Here is a 21,720-nt window from a genome sequence, read left to right as displayed (position 1 = left end):
TGAATAGGTGGACCGGAATAATAATGTTTGATTAAATCCAGTTGAATCACGAATTCCACTTGCCCTTTTTATAGTCGAAGAAAAGAAAAGCTAGTCACCTAAGAAGATGAAAACGAGATGCAGTGTAATTTCTCAGATGGTTGATGGTAAGTACACTTTTGGTTATTTGTAGCTCGAAAATTATCAGCCAATCGACAGTATTTTTTTACGTCTTCATTTATAGACGTGAACTTGTTTTGTTGTTGCATGTGTTAGCTATATTTATATACGAGTATGTTCGTTAAAAGCCTTAGGCATTCGGTTTCCAGGCGATTTTTATCTACACGTCATAATAGAGTTTGAATTTGAATTGAATATGACCTTGCATTGAAAATATCTTTATTGACTTGCAATGTAAAAACCGTCTTGTTTTTACTCCGGAAGAGTCTACGACCTCGCGGCCTTGTGAAGAAAGTGGTTGCATAATCCACTCACGCGCATACACGCAGTCAGCAGCGCGGGTTGATCAACAACGTTCTTTCTGTTCCATTGCAATAGAGATCAATCCAATTTTATTTATACCTGTTGTTGCTTGAACGAAAAAACAACAATTTCTATAGATCACCTAGAAAGTTTGTTTCCTGTTTCCGATATTTTGATTACCTTAACAAAGAAATACTATCAATGTATTTAATTTGCAACTAATTGTAATGAAAATCTTTTTACAACGGTGTCAGTGTAGCACATTTAAATAAGTAATTGCCTTTTTATATTTAGGAATTTATTACATACATACTAGCTTTCCGCCCGCGGCTTGCCCGCGTGGAATTTAGTCTGTCACAGAAAAAATTATCACGTGCGTCCCTGTTTCAATAATCGGAATAAAAACTATCCTATTTCCTTCCCCGGGACTCAAACTATGTCTATGTTAAATTTCATCAAAATCGGTTCAGTGATTTAGGCGTGAAAGCGAGACAGACAGACAGAGTTACTTTCGCATTTATAATATTAGTAAAGATGAGTATAACAGTTTAGTATAGATAGTATAGATTGGAAATTCAATTCCTTTTCCAACAAAAAATAATGTTACCTAGAATTCTGTTAAAATTTGGTAAAATATTATATGTGAGTCAGCTATTATGCGTGTCATGTCTGCAGATCAACTTTATGAATCAGATTGTGCAGAATATGAAAGCTTCCGCTCTGTTTTTTTCCAAACAAGTCCATCATTACCACATTTGCTACACATCAAGTTTAATGCATGTTCATAAAATCGAAATAAAACTAAATGTGTGAAAGTTGCGAATTTCGTTGTCAGCAAAATCGCTACTTTCATAATGTTCGCTCTTTTGTTGCCTTACCTGCCTTACCTATCTTCATAAAGATTTTCTATTCTTCTATAAGTACCTACATTTCAAAATACCTCAGTTACTTAATCGTTCAAATTTAAAACGAATTAATGTCGGTAAAAATGAATAAGTATAAACCGTCATTGTGAAGGTGGAGGCGTGGAGGTAGTTGGGTTATTTTTTTCGCTCTCATTTGTATACCGGCGACTACGATAAACTTACGATGAGTTCTCGTGAAAAAGTAATCGCAATAAACTTGCTTTCACAGTTGTAGGGGTAAAATACGAGTGAATTCCGTCATTATGAATGTAACGTGCATTTACTTAATTCAGCACCACCGGGCCACCTCCGAGCACCGTATAGGACGGGCATCGCGGCGTGCTTCGGCGTCTCATTCAGCGTCCGGCAGACGGTGCGCAAGAGTCGCGCGGTGAGAACGTCCGGTGACCAGTGAAGTGAGGTGATTACGCGTTTATTTTGAACCGTGGAACAGTAGAAGGTAAGTGTTTTTGTATTTTATAATCGTAAAAATATATCGTAAAAAAAGTCTTAGAATTATTAAATTAATAAATACTTATTGACGATTTGGTGGTTACGAGCAATGGATTTAATTGAAATAATTCAACGTGCCTACTTTATTTTACATAATTATTTGATGAAATCGTTATTTAATAAAGTTTTTTAGAAGGTAGGTAGTCAGATAAGCTATGATCAATGAAACCCGCAGTTATAAATGGATTTTATATCTATTGCGTTTGTAATCCAGAACTGGTTAAGGCCGTACCTACGTTCCAGGATATATACCTGTAACTTCTAGGTTTATTTTATCCTTTCATACTCAGGGCGATTTGTGTCGTTGACCTATTCCTTACAGCTAGCCCTACCATCTCCTTACCAAAAGAAAAACTGGAGAGTGAAATATCAATAGCTATTTAAACCTACAGTAGGTACCTTTATCTATCTATTATGACTTATTCTGTTTCACTATAGGGTACAAATTCATTTCAGAACTTAACAGGCAAATAGTAGTTACTTATTACTTATTTTATCAATATAACCCATTTTTCACAAATAGGCACTGGTATTGATATGATTTCTTTTCGTAGTACCTAATGTAGAAACCGCTTGATTGTTTCATTTTCCCTGTAAGCTGGTAGGTTGGTATTCCGTTTGGTTCCAGTGACAAAATTGTGAAATGAAATGAAATTAAATAATTTCCCCGAAGTAGAGTTGCGTGAAACAAAACTGGTATTCTCGTGGAGATACCCGCGAGTTTATTTTTACTGGTGTCGTCGAACGGATGGAAAGATCCTTGTTTGCGCTTTCTCTGAGTCTGTGCGCGCGCAACTTTTATCTACGTTAAATGTATGTATGTAGTTTTAATAGGTACTGCTGATAGTATGTTGCGAGTAGTACAAAAACGCAAAACAAATTAATTAATCAGAATCAGTAACGTTTTAAATTTTTGATTGATCTATTATATCGAAATTCTAGGCTACCAAAGCTGTGTCAAAGTCGTTTCAGTAAACTAAAGTTAAAAAGTTTACCCATATTTACATGCATCGTTTTTTATCGCAATTTTATTAAACTTTGACTCGACATTTTTGAAAGGTAGATAGATGATAGGGAGGGTTAATATAGCACAAATGTTATTAAGTAGGTAATTGGATCGTTAAATATGTTAAAAAAAGAAATTGGTCACGATTGTTACGAATAACAACTAGTGGTTTGCACAAACGCCGCGGCTGCCCGCATCATCGACTCCGGCGCTGCTTACGTAACGCGCGTCATCGCGACGTAACGCGGACGCGACGCGTGCCGAATACGCTGACTCAATGTTTGGACACTAACTATACTATAAGTGGGTCAGGATTGGCGACAATAACACCCGCAAGGTAACCTATAGGTATGTACGGACGACGGCACGTCAACGTAACCGCTGCGGGTTCTTCGCCCATGACTATTAACATAGTCGGAACTGCAAAATTGCCATTTTCATTTTATTTCATAATTTGTGCGTAAATAATACAAGCTATCATCAGGTGAAACAAAAATTATGATTTTATGCATAGTTTTTGAGATAACTACATTAAAAATGTCGGATATTGCCTAGATAGTCCGTTAACAATGCCGGATAGTTGTTCCCGACGTATTTAGCGGTGCGCGGAGGCGGGTGAGCGCGTGCGATCTCCCACTTCTGGCTATGTTAGCGGGATGAACGGACGTCGTGTTGTCATTTGTTTTTTACGGCAGTTATATTAAATATAAATAATTTTGAATGTAATACCAACTTGCATTAGCATTTCTTAACACATAACTTAAAACTGTAGGATGTACCATATCCGACATTGTTAATCTTATTTTTGTAACACTTTATGTCAGTAGTACCACATACGACGTTGTTAAGCTTTTCTTTGAATGGGATAAATGTCAGAAGTACCATATTCGACGTTATTGAATGTTTCTTAAATAATTTAAATGTCGGTATCTCCACATCCGACATTATTATAACGTTCTACAAATGGGTTAAACTTTCGGTAGTAACTTGTTAGCCATTGTTAGTTGTTTTGTAAAATACTAAAATGTCGCTAGTATCTTGTATGACGATGATTGACTGACTGTCTGACTGACTATAAAATAAAATAAGCATGTTTGTTATAAATAATTTTTGTTCGCACGCATGAATTTGCAAATATCTTTTTATGCCTTCTTTTATTTATAAACTATACTTTTTTAATTCGGACCTTACATAATTTAAATAACTTATAGTTTTTATAGTTATTTTTAGTTCGTCAAGAGTCTCCTATACCGGCGAGTTTTCAAGAGGAATTGATTCAAATGCAGGAATTACTTAATGATGTTCAATGAAGATGACGAGATATTATCAGTAAAGGAAGCTAATGCTACTAGCGCCGTTAAAGCATCGGTACCATCACCACTTCCACCACCAAAGAAACTTTTATGCTCTACGTCACATATCAACCTCGACGTGGGGTCTATCATTTGAAATGCTCCGAATAATATACGTGGCTACGTGTCTAAGCTCCATTTGCTATGGTGCACCAGTTTGGGCCAACAGAACTACTATAGGAGCCGCTCGACGGAAATTACTCCAAAGTTAACGCCTTGCACTGATTTTTCTTTGCAAAGCTTACAGAACTGTGAGCACGGAAGCCTTGCTAGTCCTGGCTGGTGTACTGCCGGTCGACTTAAAGGTACAAAAGCGTGCGTCTATGTACTTCGCATCACGGGAAAATATAACCTCCAAGTTCTTCAATAACGCGATCGTTCTAAAATAAGCTGATTATTTGATTCCCGACAAGTCGTTGAAGAGGAATTAGTTACTGAATGGCAAAAAAGATGGGATACGTCAGTCAAAGGGCGTCAATTATATAAATTCTTCCCGAATGTACGCGAACGTATATCTAGGCGATGACTAGATATCGACCATTGCTTGTCGCAGTTCCTTAAGGGGCAAGGCAACTTTAAACTTAAGTTTCACGAATTCAAACTAGTTCCGTCTCCTTTTTGTGAGTGTTCTTCTGATGAAGTCAGTCATGAGCAGTCTGCCCATCATAAATCTTGTGGGAGTGTGATCTTTGGAAACATTATACGTGACATAATGCTTAACTCAATAGCTCCGAAGCCCAGAGGTAGAGCATCACTAGGGCTATCCAAATCACCCCCATGTATGTTCCGCGATTTTTTATAGTCTTCAAGTTATGATTGTTTTAAATTTCTGTGCTTAGGCACTTTTTTGGTCACTGTGGCTCAAATAGTCAAGTTACATGGCTGATATTTTAATTATTATTAGATGAATACTAGGCCTAGCTAATTCAGAAGTATTTACATCCATAACACGAATGAAAACTAAAATCCTGTATGTTGTAAAAAAAAATCATAACTCGAGAACTATCAAAAGTCACGGTGATTTGGGTAGCCTTAGTGATGCTCTACCTCTGGGCTTCGGCTTGACACTACTTTTTGGGACATCCTGTATATAATTTCTATAGATTTTTTGTGTTTTTTTCAGTAATTTTTACATACGACATACGTATAATCATAAATAAATAATGAAACAAGGACGTAAGTGGCATTTCCGACAAGTAATCACTAATTTCGTTCAAGCAACAATGTCGGTTCTGGTAGATATGACAAATCAGCACTAATATAACTCCGTTAAAAAGGTCACAAGTGACTTTTCTCATATTTACATATTAAATACCGGGTACTCATAATATTGTCCTAAACATAAATAACTTTCATAGTAATACTCTAAACTTTCATAACCCTGCCTAAAATAAGTACAAAAATATGAGCAATTTAAACTTTGAAACGCTCTCCTGTAAAGTTGCTGTTTTTCACATACGACATTGTTAATAGTCATGGGCGTCTTGTGCAGTTGTAATAGGGGCGAGTATGCAACAAAAATGGGTAGCTTGATGTGCTGTCGTGTGTACCTATTTCAAGGTATAGGCGTTGTACAAATATTTTAATAGTCTGCCATCGGTATCAAAATGACGTAAATTGACCCGCTTTTTTTCCACTGGAAATAGCCATTTTTTTTAACTCAACAAATCGGAGTTTATTAATTAATAATTGTTCCAAGCTTATCACAATTTTTCTGAACGTCTGCCATGGAGCTATCTTAGTATCAAGTATCAAGTGACGTAGGGTAGGTTAGTTATGTATTATAGTCCCCTCTCGGACTATCTCAATGTCAATAATATTCACCAAACCGAACCTAACTTACACGACCCTGAGTCCCTCGATATTGGCGCCAATGGTTATGTCGCAGTCGGATTGTATAATCCGCCGTTTTACATTACCACTAGGCATTTTACATTACAGCTCTGTTTTGTAATACGGCGGTTCAACGTTTAGGCGGATTGTCATTGCGATACGTTCTTCAATACGGCAGCCCACGTTTAGCCGCATCGTACTACTATAGATTGTAGGGTGACCATACTTACAAAATAAAACAATGTTTAATGAAAATAAATTTTAATAAGACAGATTTTAAGAATTATTACCTTCGTCACTGTATACTAAATAATATATTTGGCTTCAGTATTTTTTTTTACTTATTTATAAATCACAAGGGATAGCCATCTAAAAAAAGTAACTCAAAACAATTAGACTTTTCTAAAAATTTTAAGAATTAATTAGATATTTGGCTTTAGTCTTTTTTAGACATTAAAAATGATCAAAGGGAACAAGTAACTCAAAACAATAAAGTTTTAGTTATTTTTTCTGGGTTATTTTTCTTTAAGATAAAATTGTCTTCACCGGCCACAGCCATGATTTCATATTTTTACACTAATAATATTGTGTAGGATTCCGCCGAACACCAGAATCCATAGCCACTTTGTCCGGCAGCGCCACGGTATTGAAAATAGGAACTAAAAACCGTCAAAGCGGCGGGTAATGACACGCTGTTTTACATTACGGCTAGCCGTATTGAAGAACGTTTGGCGCCGAATACATTCCGGCGGATTTTCATTCAGCCGTATTCAATCCGGCTAAACGTTAATCCGTCGTATTACAAAACAGAGCTGTAATGCAAAATGCCTAGCTGTAATGTAAAACGGCGGATTATACAATCTGACTGCGACAGTTATATTAAGTGTTGTTGTATTTAGAGATGGGTTTCCACCCGGGTAAAAACCCACATGAGGGTAAAAACCCAATAAAAACCCGTTTATTCCACCCGTGGGTGAAAACAAATAATTTTATAATTATTTCAATTGGTATCTTTTCTTTATTTTTATTGAATTTTTCTCATTTAAGTTTATTGCTTAATAAGTAATAAGTCAAATTTAACACTAATATTCATTTATATCGTGGCCAAATCGTAAAATTGATCACGTTATGATGATGTGACCAATCTATAATATAAAAATGAATCGCAAAATGTGTTGGTAAGCGCATAACTCAACAACGCCTGGACCAATTTTACCAATTCTTTTTTTTAAATGTTTGTTGAAGTCCAAGGATGGTTTTTACAGCGAGAAAAGTTTGAATAATTTCCGGGTAAACCCTAAAAAACTCGAAACTTCACCCCTAAGGGTAAAACGGGGTCCACGCGTACGAAGTCGCGGGCGGCCGCTAGTTATTTTATAAAATGGTGTTATTTCAAGAATCGTTGAACCGATTTAGAAAAAATTTAGTAGGAACACAATAATTTGTGATCATGGCAAAGACATGGGGGGGGGGGGGAATGCCAAAGATGCCAAACTCTCTCTTTGATGACATTACGGTATAAAGTTACAAATAACAACACCAACTACAAAGTACTTCTGCTTAAAAACTTGAAATCGAACCGCTCTTCCGCCACTGTAACGCATTGTAACGTTTTTCAAGACCTCCTCTCCCCCAGATTGCATTACGTAACACTAGAACGCCCCCTTAGCAACAAATACCACTTCTCACTTTAAAAAAACGCTATTTTTGTTTTCACCCACCAGAATGGGTGATAATCACCCAGTTTTAACCCAATCGGGTGAAATGGGTTTTTACCCACTACCCATCTCTAGTTGTATTTGGATAATGTCTTTTTAAGAAGATTACAACAACCTTAAAACCCTATGCTACTCCCAATGGTTCTCGAAAAAGCCCATTTACAGCCCACTTCTTTTAGCTTTAGTTTCAGCCAAATGACGTCCACTGCTGGACAAAGGCCTCCCACAAGGCTTTCCATAATAACGATCCTGCGCTGCCCAAATTTCTAAAATCAAGTGGCAGAAGGCGGGGCACATACTTAGCTCGTAGAGTCGATGGCCAGTTGGGGCAAAAAAGTTCTCGCGTGACGACCACCGGCTAAAAGACTTCAGCGTGGACCGACGATCTGATAAAGGTCGCGGGAAGAAGAACATTATAAGTAAATATAAAATATGGAGTTGTTACATAACACACACAACCTAACCCACATCACCCGCAGATGAAGGTGCTCCGTCACGCGCTGACGGCGGCGCTGCTGCTGGGCAGCGCTCGCGCGTCCAACGAGACTTCGACCGACACCTGCGAGCCCTTCCTCTGGGGCTCGCTGCTGGAAGACTGGGCCACCGCGCCGGGCTCCACTGGGAGACAGGGTAAGTCTTCACAAAAAGTTCATCTTGACAAGTATTTTCGAGATATACCTACCTAAACACAATGTTTAACAAAAAATCTTTGCCTTTCAGGAATAGGTACTAACATTGTAATTTAAGGTTACTAAGAAAAGATGAGTTGATGGAAGAAAAGTTGATGGTATTCCTAATTAAATTGAATAAAACTCAATCACATTTATTTATGCCGCCTTCCCCTTCATATTTGTTTTAAGTAACTGTCCTCTCCATAGGTTGTCTGGAAGAGATCGTTTCATAGCGATAAGACCGCCTAGTTGTACCTTATGTGTTCCTTTTCTTTCTGTTCTGTTCTTTGGTGTGCAATAAAGTGAGTTGGTTTTTAGAGCTCTTTACTTACCTACTTACTATGGTTATTACGCTGTTACCTATCCTAAAATTAGATAAATAAAATTGATGTGCTATATATTCGCGATAGAAAGGGGATTTAATAAATAAAATTACCGTAGTACTAAAGCCCATGACTTTATGCTTATCTGTATCTGTTTTATTTAATTTTCAGACTTTGTCCAGCTCAAAAAAAATTTTCCCTTACTCCACATTTTAACTACTAATATTGCATTTGCAGGTCGGGTAATGTCTCTGCCGCCGACCAAGGGTTACTACGTGTCGGAGCGCATGGACCTGATGCCGCCGCCGCCCGCCCTCCAGCAGGGCCCGGCCTACGCGCCCTACGACGAGTGGCAGGCCGCGCCGCCCGACCCGGGGGCCGACGGCAAGATCGTCAATAGGCCCCCCAACCCGTATAAGGACAAGTTCAAGCCTAGCTATGTGAGTATGCCTTTGATACTACATCCTATCTTTAAATCATAAATTACTACAGTAAAATAAAAATTAGATCCATATGCCCTTGGGTGAAAAACATATAAGTATTAAATAACTTGTTAGTCGACATCAATTCCTGCTTTCATATTAGATATTCCGCATTTTTATTAAGCCTTGTGATCTGTTCATCTTGATCTTCGTAATAAATATTTAAAATTGTCCTCCAGTTCTTACTAAAACTTTCTCTCTTAACGATGGCATCCATCCCCAGCCGCCGCCATCTCAAAACCTGCCCATACCTCTGCAGCAGCCTCAGCCGCCGCACCAGCAGCAGCTATACCAGCAGCCGCCGCACCCACAGCAACATCACCAGCAGCCGCCATACCAACAGCTACAACATCAGCAGTCGCCGCATCAGCAGCCACCATATCAGCAGCCGCCACACCAACAGTCGTCACACCAGCAGCCACCATACCAGCAGCATCAGCAGCGGCCGGCCGCGGACCGCGTGGACGCGCCGGCGACGCCGCCCAAGCAGGTGTCGGAGACGGACCTGTACCTGCTGACGGCCATCGAGAAGCTGGTGTACCGCGTGGACCTCATGGAGAAGCGCCTGCGCAAGCTCGAGGACGCCGTGCACTACCTCGTCGTCGGCAAGGACACTAAGCCAGGTAAATTCTACGTTTTTAAACCTAATTATTTCGAAAATGCATTGAAAACTTTATTAGGCTCTACTGTCTTCTTTTAAGCTAAAAGCGCTGGACTTCCAATTTCACATCGCCTCTTTTTCGTTTACCATTCGATTACCAGGTAAGTAAGTACACTACTGAATTTTCTACTATAGAAAGTACATACTTAATGCATAGTAATTACGCAAGGCACAGTAATTTCTTATATTATTATGTAGGTAGGAGTTTATTCTGTACTAACTAAGATTTGGTTTTTTAGACTGACATAATATCCAGCCACATATTGATAACATTGAATTTGAAAACCACAATGTTTTGTGCTGGGGGAAAATATCTTAGATATTAGTCTTAACACGCTGTCTTACCTAACCACGTAAAGTATCGCTCGTTTAATCGGAGTTCATACATTAACTTAGTTGCAAAATACCTGAGAACGCTTTGAATGTCACGGAGAAAGTCCGGCATCTCGTTCGCCCACCAAGTAACTTTCTGTTAATATCATGAGATTAACTGGCTGTCGTAAACAGATTACATAAGCCAGCGTGAGTAGGACCTTGCGTTGCAACATTTTGCATACCAGCCATTGTGTCATTTGCGATTACTCATCATGACTTAGGTTTCCATAACGAGGCCGAATCCTGTATTGGGTAAAACAAACATCCTTTATTCGAAGTAAATTAAGTGTGGTTTATTGAAGGATAGTCTGTAGTGAGTAATTGTGAAAGTTTAAATATTTTGATACTTAGGTACTTGTGTAAATAAGTAAATTACCATGTTCAATCTTTTACTCTATTCTCAACAACTGTACTTAGAAGGCATAACTATTAAGTAAGTAGTGCATCCTTTTACAGGCAATTTTTAGAGATATACCTACTAGTATCAAAACTCTTTCTTCCCATTGCAGTGCCCAACAGGGTCCATAATAATCTATGTTTAGCTATCGTTCGTTTCAGCCGAATGACGTCCACTGCTGGACAAAGGCCTCCCCCAAGGATTTCCACAAAGTCCGGTGCGCCGCCCGCATCCAGGCACCTCCCGCAACCTTCACCAAATCGTCCAAGATGTTTAGCTATAAGCCTTACTTATTTACCCTATGTTTACATAATGGTGTTGCAAATAAATATTTATCTTTTATTTAGGCCAGATCCGAGCATATTTATATGTGGCATTAGTTTTCCGCCCGCGGCTTCGCCCGCGTGGAACTTCGTTTCTTAAATTTTCCTGAATTTTCTTTGCTATAAACCTCACGGAGCCCGAGACCTTTCCAACGAATGCAAAACCGTGGAAATCGGTTCGTGCGTTCTGGAGTTATAGCGTCAGGAAGGAAAACCCGACTTATTTTTATATAGTAGACTAGCGGCCGCCCGCGACTTCGTACGCGTGGATCCCGTTTCACCCCCTTCATCTATCTTACGCGATTTAGATTTTTTCATACAAATGTTTTTTCCCTCTAACTCCTGTTCCCGTGGGAATTTTGCAATATCTTGTTGTAACTAAGCTTTAAGTTTACTAAGGTACCTGCATGCCAAATTTCAAGGGTCTACTTATCTTACGCGGTTTAGATTTTTTCATACAAATGTTTTTTCCCGCTAATTCTCGTTCCCGTGGGAATTTTGCAATATCCTGTTGTACCTAAGCTTTAAGTTTACTAAGGTACCTGCATACCAAATTTCAAGCGTCTAACTTAAGCGGTTTAGATTTTTCATACAAAAGGATTGTAACTTATCGTTATTTACTAATTCCCGTTCCCGTGGGAATTTCGGGAATTCCTTTCTTAGTGCACCTCTACGGTACCTAAGCTACGTCCCTGCGAAATTTCAAGTGCCTACGTTTAGCCGTTAAGGCTGTGCGTTGATCTGTCAGTCAGTCAGTCAGTTTCTCCTTTTATACAGTGTGAGTCACGTTAAAGTGTACATATGAAAATAGATGAAACTAGACCTATTTTTATCGACAAAAAAGAGGTCAAAAATTTTTTGAGATTTTTTTTTAATTTTTTTTCTTCCAATTACTTATTGTAAAGAAAACGTAATAACTTTTAAACTAAGCGGTATATCCTGATAAAATAAAAACAGTAATAATGCTAAATAACAGGCGATACTAAAAAAATACATAAAATACACAAAAAAGGCAAACAAATAATAAAAATGATACTTTTTGAAAAAAAATTGCTTTAAAATTCGTGTTTTTTTGGTTATTTGATAAATTTCTCCAAAAAATGCCCCTATAACAGGTAGTTTTTATTACTTTTTATTATTCTCTATCGTATTATCTTCGTAAAACCAAAAATCGCATGTGTCTATCCCTATCACAACGTTTGCAATGATCGTTTGAACTAAGCCACTCCGGGCGCGCCATTCAAAGCTTCGTTATCAACGAAACTGAAAATGGCTCTAGATTTGTAATTTTGATAAAGAGAAAAATGAAATAGTTTTTGAGGTTATCCGGCACGTAAAAAACGCTAAGGTGACAATGGAATCTGGTGCTCGGACTGGTGGTGGACTGCTGCGGAATATTATTGGTTTAAAAAAATATTGTGTTGTCTTCTAGACTTCTTCTAGGTATAATTAAAATGTAAGAATTAAAGGACTGACTATCGAAACTTATTTTGTGTCATAGTTTTACCTATAGGTACGTACGTCAATAGTTTAAATTAGTTTAGTGTTGTTTTTATTACGAAAATATTTTAATTACTTTAGGAGTAGCTAGTATTTTAGGTTTGTCTTACCTGAATAGATACCTAGACCTGATTTCTGAAATTAAGTCTGATTTGTCCAACATGTGTTTTATGATGGTCACCCTATTGCAACAATCATAGTCGAAATTTTATCAATTGAACGAGTCGCCAATTTACCTTCGGCATTTCATAGAACAGCGAGCGTTTGTAAACTGACGACGCCGTTTGTAAAATGCGGAATCATACAATTTGCCTGCGACATCGATACCTACGAGAAAGTGAGACTGTTCCTCTGTCGATACCTACGAGACTCATTCACTGTTCACTGCCAACTCCAAAGGTCTGTCAATGAAATAGGAACCTTTCAAAGATACAAAGGTGAGGTTTGTGATGTGATATTTTGGGAAAGAGATTTTTGGCTATACATTTAGTAATCCTGTAAACCAATATACATATTTAGCGCCATCTATTTACATAAGTAATTGTTTGTAAACCGCCGTCTATGGTTCTTCTTTTCTTTGAACTACTTTATACCGGGAGTCGGCACAAGCGAATTCATACAACGAACCATAGATGGCGCTACATCTGTGCGTGCTGCTTATTATCGATTTGGTCCGCACTCCGCACTCTGCTAAACCACAGAATAAGTAATAGTACAGGTACAGAAGGATTACTCCGCAAGACGATTTAAATAAATGCGAGTCTTGCTACGACGCGATACAGTGGAATTCAGCTCACACAGCACTACGTACCTACAATTTTGTTCACCTACAAGTTTTGTTTCTTTCTATCGCGTGCCTCTGAACTCTTCTTACGCTGTTAGGGTTGCTGTTTAGTAGTGTCAAGTAAAAAATATTTAATCTACTTATTTGTAATGAGGTACGTATGTAGGTAAGTACGCATTCATTATGAAAAACCTTGGGAGAGGCCTTTGTCCAGCAGTGGACGTCATTTTTGGCTGAAACGAACGAACGCATTCTGAGCAGTAGTCATGGTAGGTTAGGTTCCTATACTATCCTAAGAATTATTGATTACCTACATGGCCAACATACCTTTCAGCATCTTTGGGAAGCGAAAAAAAAGATAAATCCGGTAGATGTCTTTTCGAATTTAAACACCAGAACGCTGCACAATAATATTTCTTTCTCTTTATGTCCATTTTTAAATAATACTTCTATCATAGAATTAAGTACTACAACGCACGCCAGCGTCCTGACGGGCGCGCGCGTGACACTCGACTGATATAATACCCGCCGGCGGGGCGCTTCGCTGTAGGTAATTATCGGATGTACCGCGCGGAGTGAGCCAGGCCTGTTCTTACGCTGTTAGGGTTGCTGTTTAGTAGTGTCAAGTAAAAAATATTTAATCTACTTATTTGTAATGAGGTACGTATGTAGGTAAGTACGCATTCATTATGAAAAACCTTGGGAGAGGCCTTTGTCCAGCAGTGGACGTCATTTTTGGCTGAAACGAACGAACGCATTCTGAGCAGTAGTCATGGTAGGTTAGGTTCCTATACTATCCTAAGAATTATTGATTACCTACATGGCCAACATACCTTTCAGCATCTTTGGGAAGCGAAAAAAAAGATAAATCCGGTAGATGTCTTTTCGAATTTAAACACCAGAACGCTGCACAATAATATTTCTTTCTCTTTATGTCCATTTTTAAATAATACTTCTATCATAGAATTAAGTACTACAACGCACGCCAGCGTCCTGACGGGCGCGCGCGTGACACTCGACTGATATAATACCCGCCGGCGGGGCGCTTCGCTGTAGGTAATTATCGGATGTACCGCGCGGAGTGAGCCAGGCCTGGCTAAACTTAATCTGAGGCACTCGGCCATTACAATTTTATTAGAGACTTAACAACACTGTACCTACTACATGTGAGCAAATAAAAACTCACGAAATTCAGGAGACGTTTGGTAAGTAAAAGGTTTGTATTCACACGCAGTAGTTTTACAGACAGTAGTGGTTCGAAAGGGAATGTGAAAATGGCCGCGCATACAGCACGGACTTAGTGTGTAGCGCCATCTATGGTTCTTTATATGAATCAGTTCGTTACTCTAGTTAGTTCGGTAAGAAAGTAAGAAGAATCATAGATGGAGCTTTACAAAATAAGAGATGGCGCTAAACATGTGTTGGTTTGGAACATTTGGAACAATGCCAATACCGAATCCCGGGTTTTTCTTCCCAACAGATTTGAACGTATTTCTGAACTTTTCAGGCACGGACTGGTGGACGGGCGGGCTGAACCCGGGCCTGCTGTGGATCTGGTCGCACTCGGCGCGGCCCGTCGCGCACAACGCCACCGCCGGCAACGCCACCGCGCCCGCCGCCACCATCGTGGGCGACGGCCGCTGCCTGGCGCTGGTGCACGACCCTGCGCTGGCCACGTATGCGTACCGCGGCCAGGACTGCTCGCTGCGGCACCACTTCGTGTGCGAGCTGCCCGAGGACAAGGCCAAGCTCAGCAACGAGATCGAGCGCGTCTCGCGGGAGCTGCGCGCGGTGGGCGGCGGCGCCCGGCAGGCGAGGGTCGCGTGGGCCGAGCGCCTGGACAGTTTATAGAGGTAAGAGTTCAGTCTGAGTAACTAGCATCGACTCGGACGTCTATTTTGTCTAGCTGTAGTTCGTCTAAAGCCTGGTCCGTGAGCACGTAGTTTTGTCCAATGACCCCAAGCTACCCATCCTTATCGCCCGCGCGTAATTATATTGCTGTCGCGACTGTGCGACGGGCGCCCGCAGTGAGTGTGCGAGCGTGACAGCAACATAATTACGCGCGAGCGATAAGGATGGGTAGCTTGGGGTCATTGAACAAAATTCTAGGTACTCACGGACCACGCTTTATTTTTGTCTCGATATTGTCGGACCTGTGGATTTTCATTGGCGATGTTCTATGTTAATATTTTAGATTATGTGTAGCCTTATCTTGATAAAGTATTTATTTAATTTATGTTATAGCATAGATCACAAGAAATGTTCATTTTCTTTTTTGGTAATGATTATTAATAAGTTGTATTATAATTAATTAAAACTTTTCTGGTGTAATTTTTAATTGATCATGTTTTATGCGACTTTATGCCCTTAGGCCACACACATCGCGATAACCCAAAGCACAAACAAACATTCGCGATGTTAGCCAAGACTTCGGATTTATTTTCCATAGTCGCAAGGACTTCGATCCGCTGTCACCCGAATGTTATTGCGATGTGTGTGGCCCAGGTGAGGGGTCTCCAAGAGTTTGGGTTGTAAATGAAAGAATTGGATGCTTTGTCGTAATAGCTTATTATTCTAAAATATTTACAAGTATAAGAATCACAACAAAGTAACTTATTTAAAATAAATATTAACGGTTGAGTCTATGACGCGCGCGCGCCTACTGCTAACGCTCGCTTCAGTCGGCCCGCGGGCGGGAGGGTATTTGACATTTCATTTATTTACCCCTGATTTTCCATCCAACAAATCACAGTAATTAGTTATATTCACTTTTGAGTCATCATTATAATAAATAACGTCAGAACGTTTAAATTACACTAATGTATGTCATTCCAAATTAGATTGATCTTGATTGGAATTACTTGTGATTTGATGGAATAATATTAATATTCGTCACGCAATATTTGGTTTTTCTCTTTTAGATTGAATAATGTCATCTACCCTATTATTATGTGTGCTATTATGTACATAGGGACGCGGGCGGCAAACAATGCGCAAATTAAAATATTACTCCTCTGTGTATCGTGACACGACAGATGACGAACTCCGTTGCAGACTGATATTTTCATTCGCGCCGTTACAGCGGAGCTACGCTTATGTTGTGGGCAGATTTAGTGGCGCTTACGGCGATTCTTAGGGGGTCTAAATTTAATATTGCTCATTTGCAGACGGATATTCACAAACAAGCGTAGCACCGTTGTAAGATATATTAACATTTGATTTATCTATATTTTTTTTTATAAAATATCACTAATAAGGCTAGATGAAAATTTGTAAAAAGTTTACTATTAAGGTATCGGCGACCCTGCACTGGAGAAGTCGTTGATATTCGATCGGAAGAGGGCAGGGTCGCCGCTCGTACTGGTTCCTTGTGATCACACTGTGTGGCTTTAAATAAATATCTATTAGGTTACTTAGTGCATTTTTAAATCCTGTTATATGATAAGAAGCGATGAAATTTTGTACTTCATAACAATTAGTATAAGTGAACATTCCAAGCAGCGAAGACGCTTTTACAACTCGCATGTCAACGTTATTTCAATACGATATCCTTTCGTAAGCAATGGCAAGAATAATGCGTAACACACACCCACATAATGCCTATGGCTCCCACAATAAGTAAGGCTTGCGTTAACATGCGAATTGTTTACAATCTTGTTAAAAAGAATTTGGAGATCAAATGCATTAATTTATTTCAATTAGTAAATTAATTTGATTAAGAAAATATTTTGTATATCACACAATTAGTTATACAGTAAAATGCCTCTGATTTATACGTCTTACTTTTGGAGGATAAAAAAACTACATAAATTAAGACGTGTAAAAGATTTAGTTTTGCAAATTTACAAACATAAACAGACTATGTAATTGTAAACAAAATTTAGGTAGGTACCTATGTATTAATTTATAAATTTAGAGATGTTATTGTATTTTTTACGAGTTTAAGCTGATGGCGATTATAAGGAGTCACAGAGATAGCGTCAAGGGAAAATTGCGCCAGAGTTAGGACACCTTTTAGATAATCTTTAAACCTTTTGTTCTACCTTGATTTTTCTGCTTGACATTATTTTGTGACTTTTTTAATAAATTAGTAGTTTGACTTAGTTGAATTTTATATCTTGACTTAGTGAAATTAAAGTACATAATTAGAAATGACGCCAGAATATTGCTCGCCACTTTATTTTCAGATATTTATTTTAAACTAAAATTAGATGTTTGAAAAGTTACATTATTTTTGTGTTTGAATTTGATGTAAGATTAATTCAAATAGGTAGTTCGTGACATCCAAAGCAGCCAATAAATTCGCAACACGTCTTTAGAATAAGGTTGTGTTATCTACTCATTTGGCCACATTGGGTGTCACGAACTAGACGCTGACTGTACGAGCGGTGGAATCGGACGTCACGTTGCCGATTTGCGTCGCGGCCGAGCGCGTCGGGCGCTAGTTGAAGTGGAACTTGAACTGGAAGGGCGAGCCGTGCTGGAAGTGGTGGAAGGGGCTGTGGAAGGGCGCCTGGCGCGCCGCCTCGGGGTCCAGCGGGTCGCTGCCCGCGTCGAACTGCGCGCGCTTCTCCGGGTCCGTCAGCACCTGCGCACACACCACTTTTACACTAGTGTTCAACATTTGCCACACTGGGTGCGTTTTGCGGGCAGCGGTCAGGTCATAGTGAACGCAGCCGAGTGCTCACCTTCTGTGGAAGGAAGCGGCGGAGAGGGAGCGGGAAATATCACCCGACACACCCGTTGCTCGCCGCCGACGTCATGGGCACAGGAGGAGGGCTCTATGACCACCGGCCTCGCCCATCAGATACGGGGGTGTCTGATAGCGTTTAAGGAGGCTGATGCCCGTTTTCACCATCACATCAACCCAAATTTGTAAGTGACCCCTATGGCAACACATAGCCGGAATTTTGTTTTCATAGGGGTCACTTAAAAATTAGGGATTGATGGTGAAAACTGGCTTGAAGGTAATGACGCCTCCCTTGGTTTGGGGCTGCGCATTAAGCGAGCCGAACGCCGAGCAGGGAACGCGAACGAATGCTTGAGTGATGTCTCGCGTTCCCGACTCACATGGCTTACCAGTGGCAACGTCAGGTTTTTGCCAGAAGGGCAGGCCTTTCCGGCAACAACTCACTAAGCTGCCCCCGCGGCCGGTGGGTATACAAAACCAGTTACCTCTTTGGCGGCGGCGATGTCGATGAACTTCTTCTCGGCGAGCTTCTTCTCGTCGCCGTGGTAGCTGTCGGGGTGCCACTTCTGCGCCGCGCGCCGGTACGCCTTGATGATCTCCTGCTTGCTCGCCGTCCTGCAAGCGCACACCGAGGTTACTCAATACGATCAACCTCAGATTAACGTGCCGCAGTGTGGCAATGTTTGCATGTTATTGTAATTAAGTAAACTCACGCATATGAATAAACCCTAGTGAGGCTATCGAAATATTAACAATGTTTGTACTGTGTTTTTCAAATGATAAATAAATTAAAAAAAAAACTGTCTTCGAAAACTTTTATTAGATGAACAACGAACGGTCCCACCAGTGGCATTAACAGGGGGACGCCACCGTCAATACCGGATCGCTGGTTCCGATTTTTTGCCACGTTGGAAACTTATGTAGTTGAATGATAGTGGCGCCCCCTGTCAATTATTTGGTGGGGTTCAGTGTTCATCTAGAGGGGTGACTAGCAAGTGGCGCCAACTGGTGAGCGCTGAAGCGGCGGCGCTCACCAGTTGGCGCTACTGTCTGCCACTGGCAAGACTAGTGGCGCCATCTTGGGGAGAGCGGAAGCGTTAGTCCTTTCGCTTCCGCGCTCACCAGTTGGCGCCACTGTCAGTCTTTGCCACTGGCAAGACTAGTGGCGCCATCTTGGGGAGAGCGGAAGCGTTAGTCTTTTCGCTTCAGCGCTCACCAGTTGGCGCCACTATCAGTCTTTGCCACTGGCAAGACTAGTGGCGCCATCTTGGGGAGAGCGGAAGCGTTAGTCCTTTCGCTTCAGCGCTCACCAGTTGGCGCCACTCCCCATAAGTGACATTAAACACGCGTCGCCGATCGATGTAAAGGCTATCTCAAAGATCGACTTTGAGAAGTATTTTGAGAATTGGAAGAAGCGCTAACACACGTGTATAATGTATAATAGGGACTATTTTAAAAGTTTAAATACTAATGTAGATCAATAAATAAATACTTTTCTGAAAAAACGAAAATTCTCGTTATTTTTTTAACCGATTAGTACAAATCAAATCAAATCAAATAAATTTATTTGCTTAAAACATGGTGATATACATATAAATGTGGATAGATAATAATAATAACTGTGCTCATGTTTTACCTTACTATAAATGGCATGCAAATATTTACAATTTAATAATAATGTTAATGATGAAGATTAATTATTAATGTCAAAAAAAAATACAATTTCCAATTAAAATAATATGATGTCAAAAATAATTAGTCAAAATTTCTTATTACAATGTCTCATATTAAGAAAGTCCTTTACCCTATAAAAATTCATGTCACTTAGCCATATTATAAGCGACCTTTTGAATCTTGCATTTGGTAGGTTTTTGATATGGTTCGGGATACAATTGTATATCTTAACACACATGGCATCACACTGATCAAGATAATGTTTAAGTTTAGGTAAGCTATCATATACTAGATGACTAGGATCTCTAACATTGAAGTTTACAACATCTTTTCGCTTTTTGAATAAATTAATATTATTTCTCACAAACAAAGCTACCTCAAGGATGTACAGACAAGGTAGGGGCAATATTTGTAGCTTTCTAAAGACAGGCTCACAGGATTGACGAGGGGACATACCACAAATTGCCCTTACGCATTTTTTTTGCGCTTTAAATAATAAATTCATGTCAGTAGAATTTCCCCAAACCAAAAGTCCATACCTCAGAATTGAGCCGACATATCCATGATATGCTGCAAGACAAGCATTCAAGGTAGATGTGTAGCGCAGTCTTCTCAGAACAAATACATAACGGTTTAATTTATCCCGTAATGCTCCTATTTGTTGCTTCCAGCCACAGTTATCATCTATGATAACGCCCAAAAATTTAGTACTATCTGCTTCTTGAATGTCTATATCATTATAATGTATATTAAGTTTTTGTTTAGTCTGTCTATTTGTCCCAAATTGTATAAAATTAGTTTTGTTTAAATTTACTGTTAAATTGTTATCATTTAGCCATGTTATTATTTTGTCAATTGTACCATTTATGTCAGTTTCATGTTCCTCAGACTTTTTTGTGGACGGGATTACTACCGAAACATCATCTGCAAAAAGTGTACATCTATGATTTGTTACATCAGGAAGGTCGTTTATGTAAAGTATAAAAAGTAGAGGTCCCAAAACACTACCTTGCGGAACACCGCATGCATTCTCTAAAAACTGTGATCTATTATTTATTACAATGTTATTTTTATCTAAGCTAGTGATTTCAACTGCCTGCTTTCTATTCCGCAAGTAAGATTCTAACCAACTTCGAGCCAAACCCCGCACTCCCATGTTTTCCAATTTAAGTAGCAGTAGGTCGTGGGACACAAAATCAAATGCTCGTGTCATATCAAAAAATACCGTTGTTGTGGGTATTCCAGCATTTATATTCCTGTTTATTTCACGCAACAGATGAAACATGGCAAGAGTTGTAGACCTATTTGCCTGGAATCCAAATTGCTCATTCTTTAGTATGCCAAATTTGGAGATATAGCTAAGCAATCTGACTTTCATGGCCTTCTCGAAGATTTTTGACAAAACCGGCACTAGTGTTATAGGACGATAGTTTTCTAGCAATGATTTTTCTCCTTTTTTATAAATAGGCCTAACAATCGACAATTTTAACAATTCAGGAAAGCAACCAGTCTCAAAAGATAAAGGATGATGGGCACTTTTCTATGGAATCTGGGCGTAAAACCAACAGAATTGTAACTACTATTATTTGTTAGGACTTAATATCAGAAATATATTTTCATATAAGTAACTATCAAAAACTCCCGGGTTTGCTTGGAAATTGACATAATGTGTAATAGTAATAGGTGCTTTATTACGCAAACAAAAAATATTATTAATTAATATACTTATCTACTTACATTTTAAATACATTAAATTATTTATCCATTATTATGTACAACAGTTCAGGAGTGGGGCCAACAAATGGTTTATTTAAACCATGTTCTACATTATAACCGTAGGACCATATCTAATCTAGGTACCATTTAGAGAAATGACATGAACACAGTCATGTTTCAATGGGATTTCTACCAGTTAAGTTGTTGTGTTGTCGCATAATCGATCACGGATCGATTATTAATCGAATTGCCAAAAAAACAATTTATCGATTAACAATTCGATTAANTCCTATTTATTGCTTCCAGCCACAGTTATCATCTATGATAACGCCCAA

The 21,720-nt window shown here is 39.3% G+C and overlaps 1 protein-coding gene and 1 long non-coding RNA gene across 2 annotated transcripts; one reads left to right on the top strand and one right to left on the bottom strand.

Annotated features, from left to right (window-relative positions):
- On the top strand, positions 1 to 15,242 carry LOC114350686 (nuclear polyadenylated RNA-binding protein NAB2). The gene is made up of 6 exons (XM_028301583.1): positions 1 to 139; positions 1,661 to 1,827; positions 8,269 to 8,419; positions 9,021 to 9,223; positions 9,489 to 9,888; positions 14,813 to 15,242. The coding sequence occupies exons 3-6, from the start codon at positions 8,269 to 8,271 to the stop codon at positions 15,154 to 15,156; spliced, it is 1,098 nt and encodes a 365-aa protein (XP_028157384.1). The 5' UTR covers positions 1 to 139; positions 1,661 to 1,827; the 3' UTR covers positions 15,157 to 15,242.
- Positions 15,243 to 16,036: 794 nt separating this feature from the next.
- LOC114350688 (uncharacterized) lies at positions 16,037 to 18,739 on the bottom strand. Its single transcript, XR_003655722.1, has 2 exons — positions 18,481 to 18,739; positions 16,037 to 17,893 (listed from the first exon to the last, which is right to left on the bottom strand). It is a non-coding gene; the product is annotated as an uncharacterized LOC114350688 (long non-coding RNA).
- Positions 18,740 to 21,720: the final 2,981 nt, after the last annotated feature.

This window comes from Ostrinia furnacalis, unplaced genomic scaffold (genome assembly GCF_004193835.3).
Source record: "Ostrinia furnacalis isolate ACB-3 unplaced genomic scaffold, ASM419383v2 OfSCF0954, whole genome shotgun sequence".
In the NCBI taxonomy this organism is placed as follows: Eukaryota; Metazoa; Arthropoda; class Insecta; order Lepidoptera; family Crambidae; genus Ostrinia; species Ostrinia furnacalis.
Note: the sequence above shows the minus strand (reverse complement) of the source record. Positions and strands in the feature narration are given on the sequence as shown.

Bases quoted from the DNA above. Each gene is read 5' to 3' on its own strand.
- LOC114350686 (XM_028301583.1), top strand. From the start codon at position 8,269: ATGAAGGTGCTCCGTCACGCGCTGACGGCGGCGCTGCTGCTGGGCAGC. The intron at 8,420-9,020 runs GTAAGTCTTCAC...TTGCATTTGCAG, and splicing joins GGGCTCCACTGGGAGACAGG to GTCGGGTAATGTCTCTGCCG. The intron at 9,224-9,488 runs GTGAGTATGCCT...ATCCATCCCCAG, and splicing joins ACAAGTTCAAGCCTAGCTAT to CCGCCGCCATCTCAAAACCT.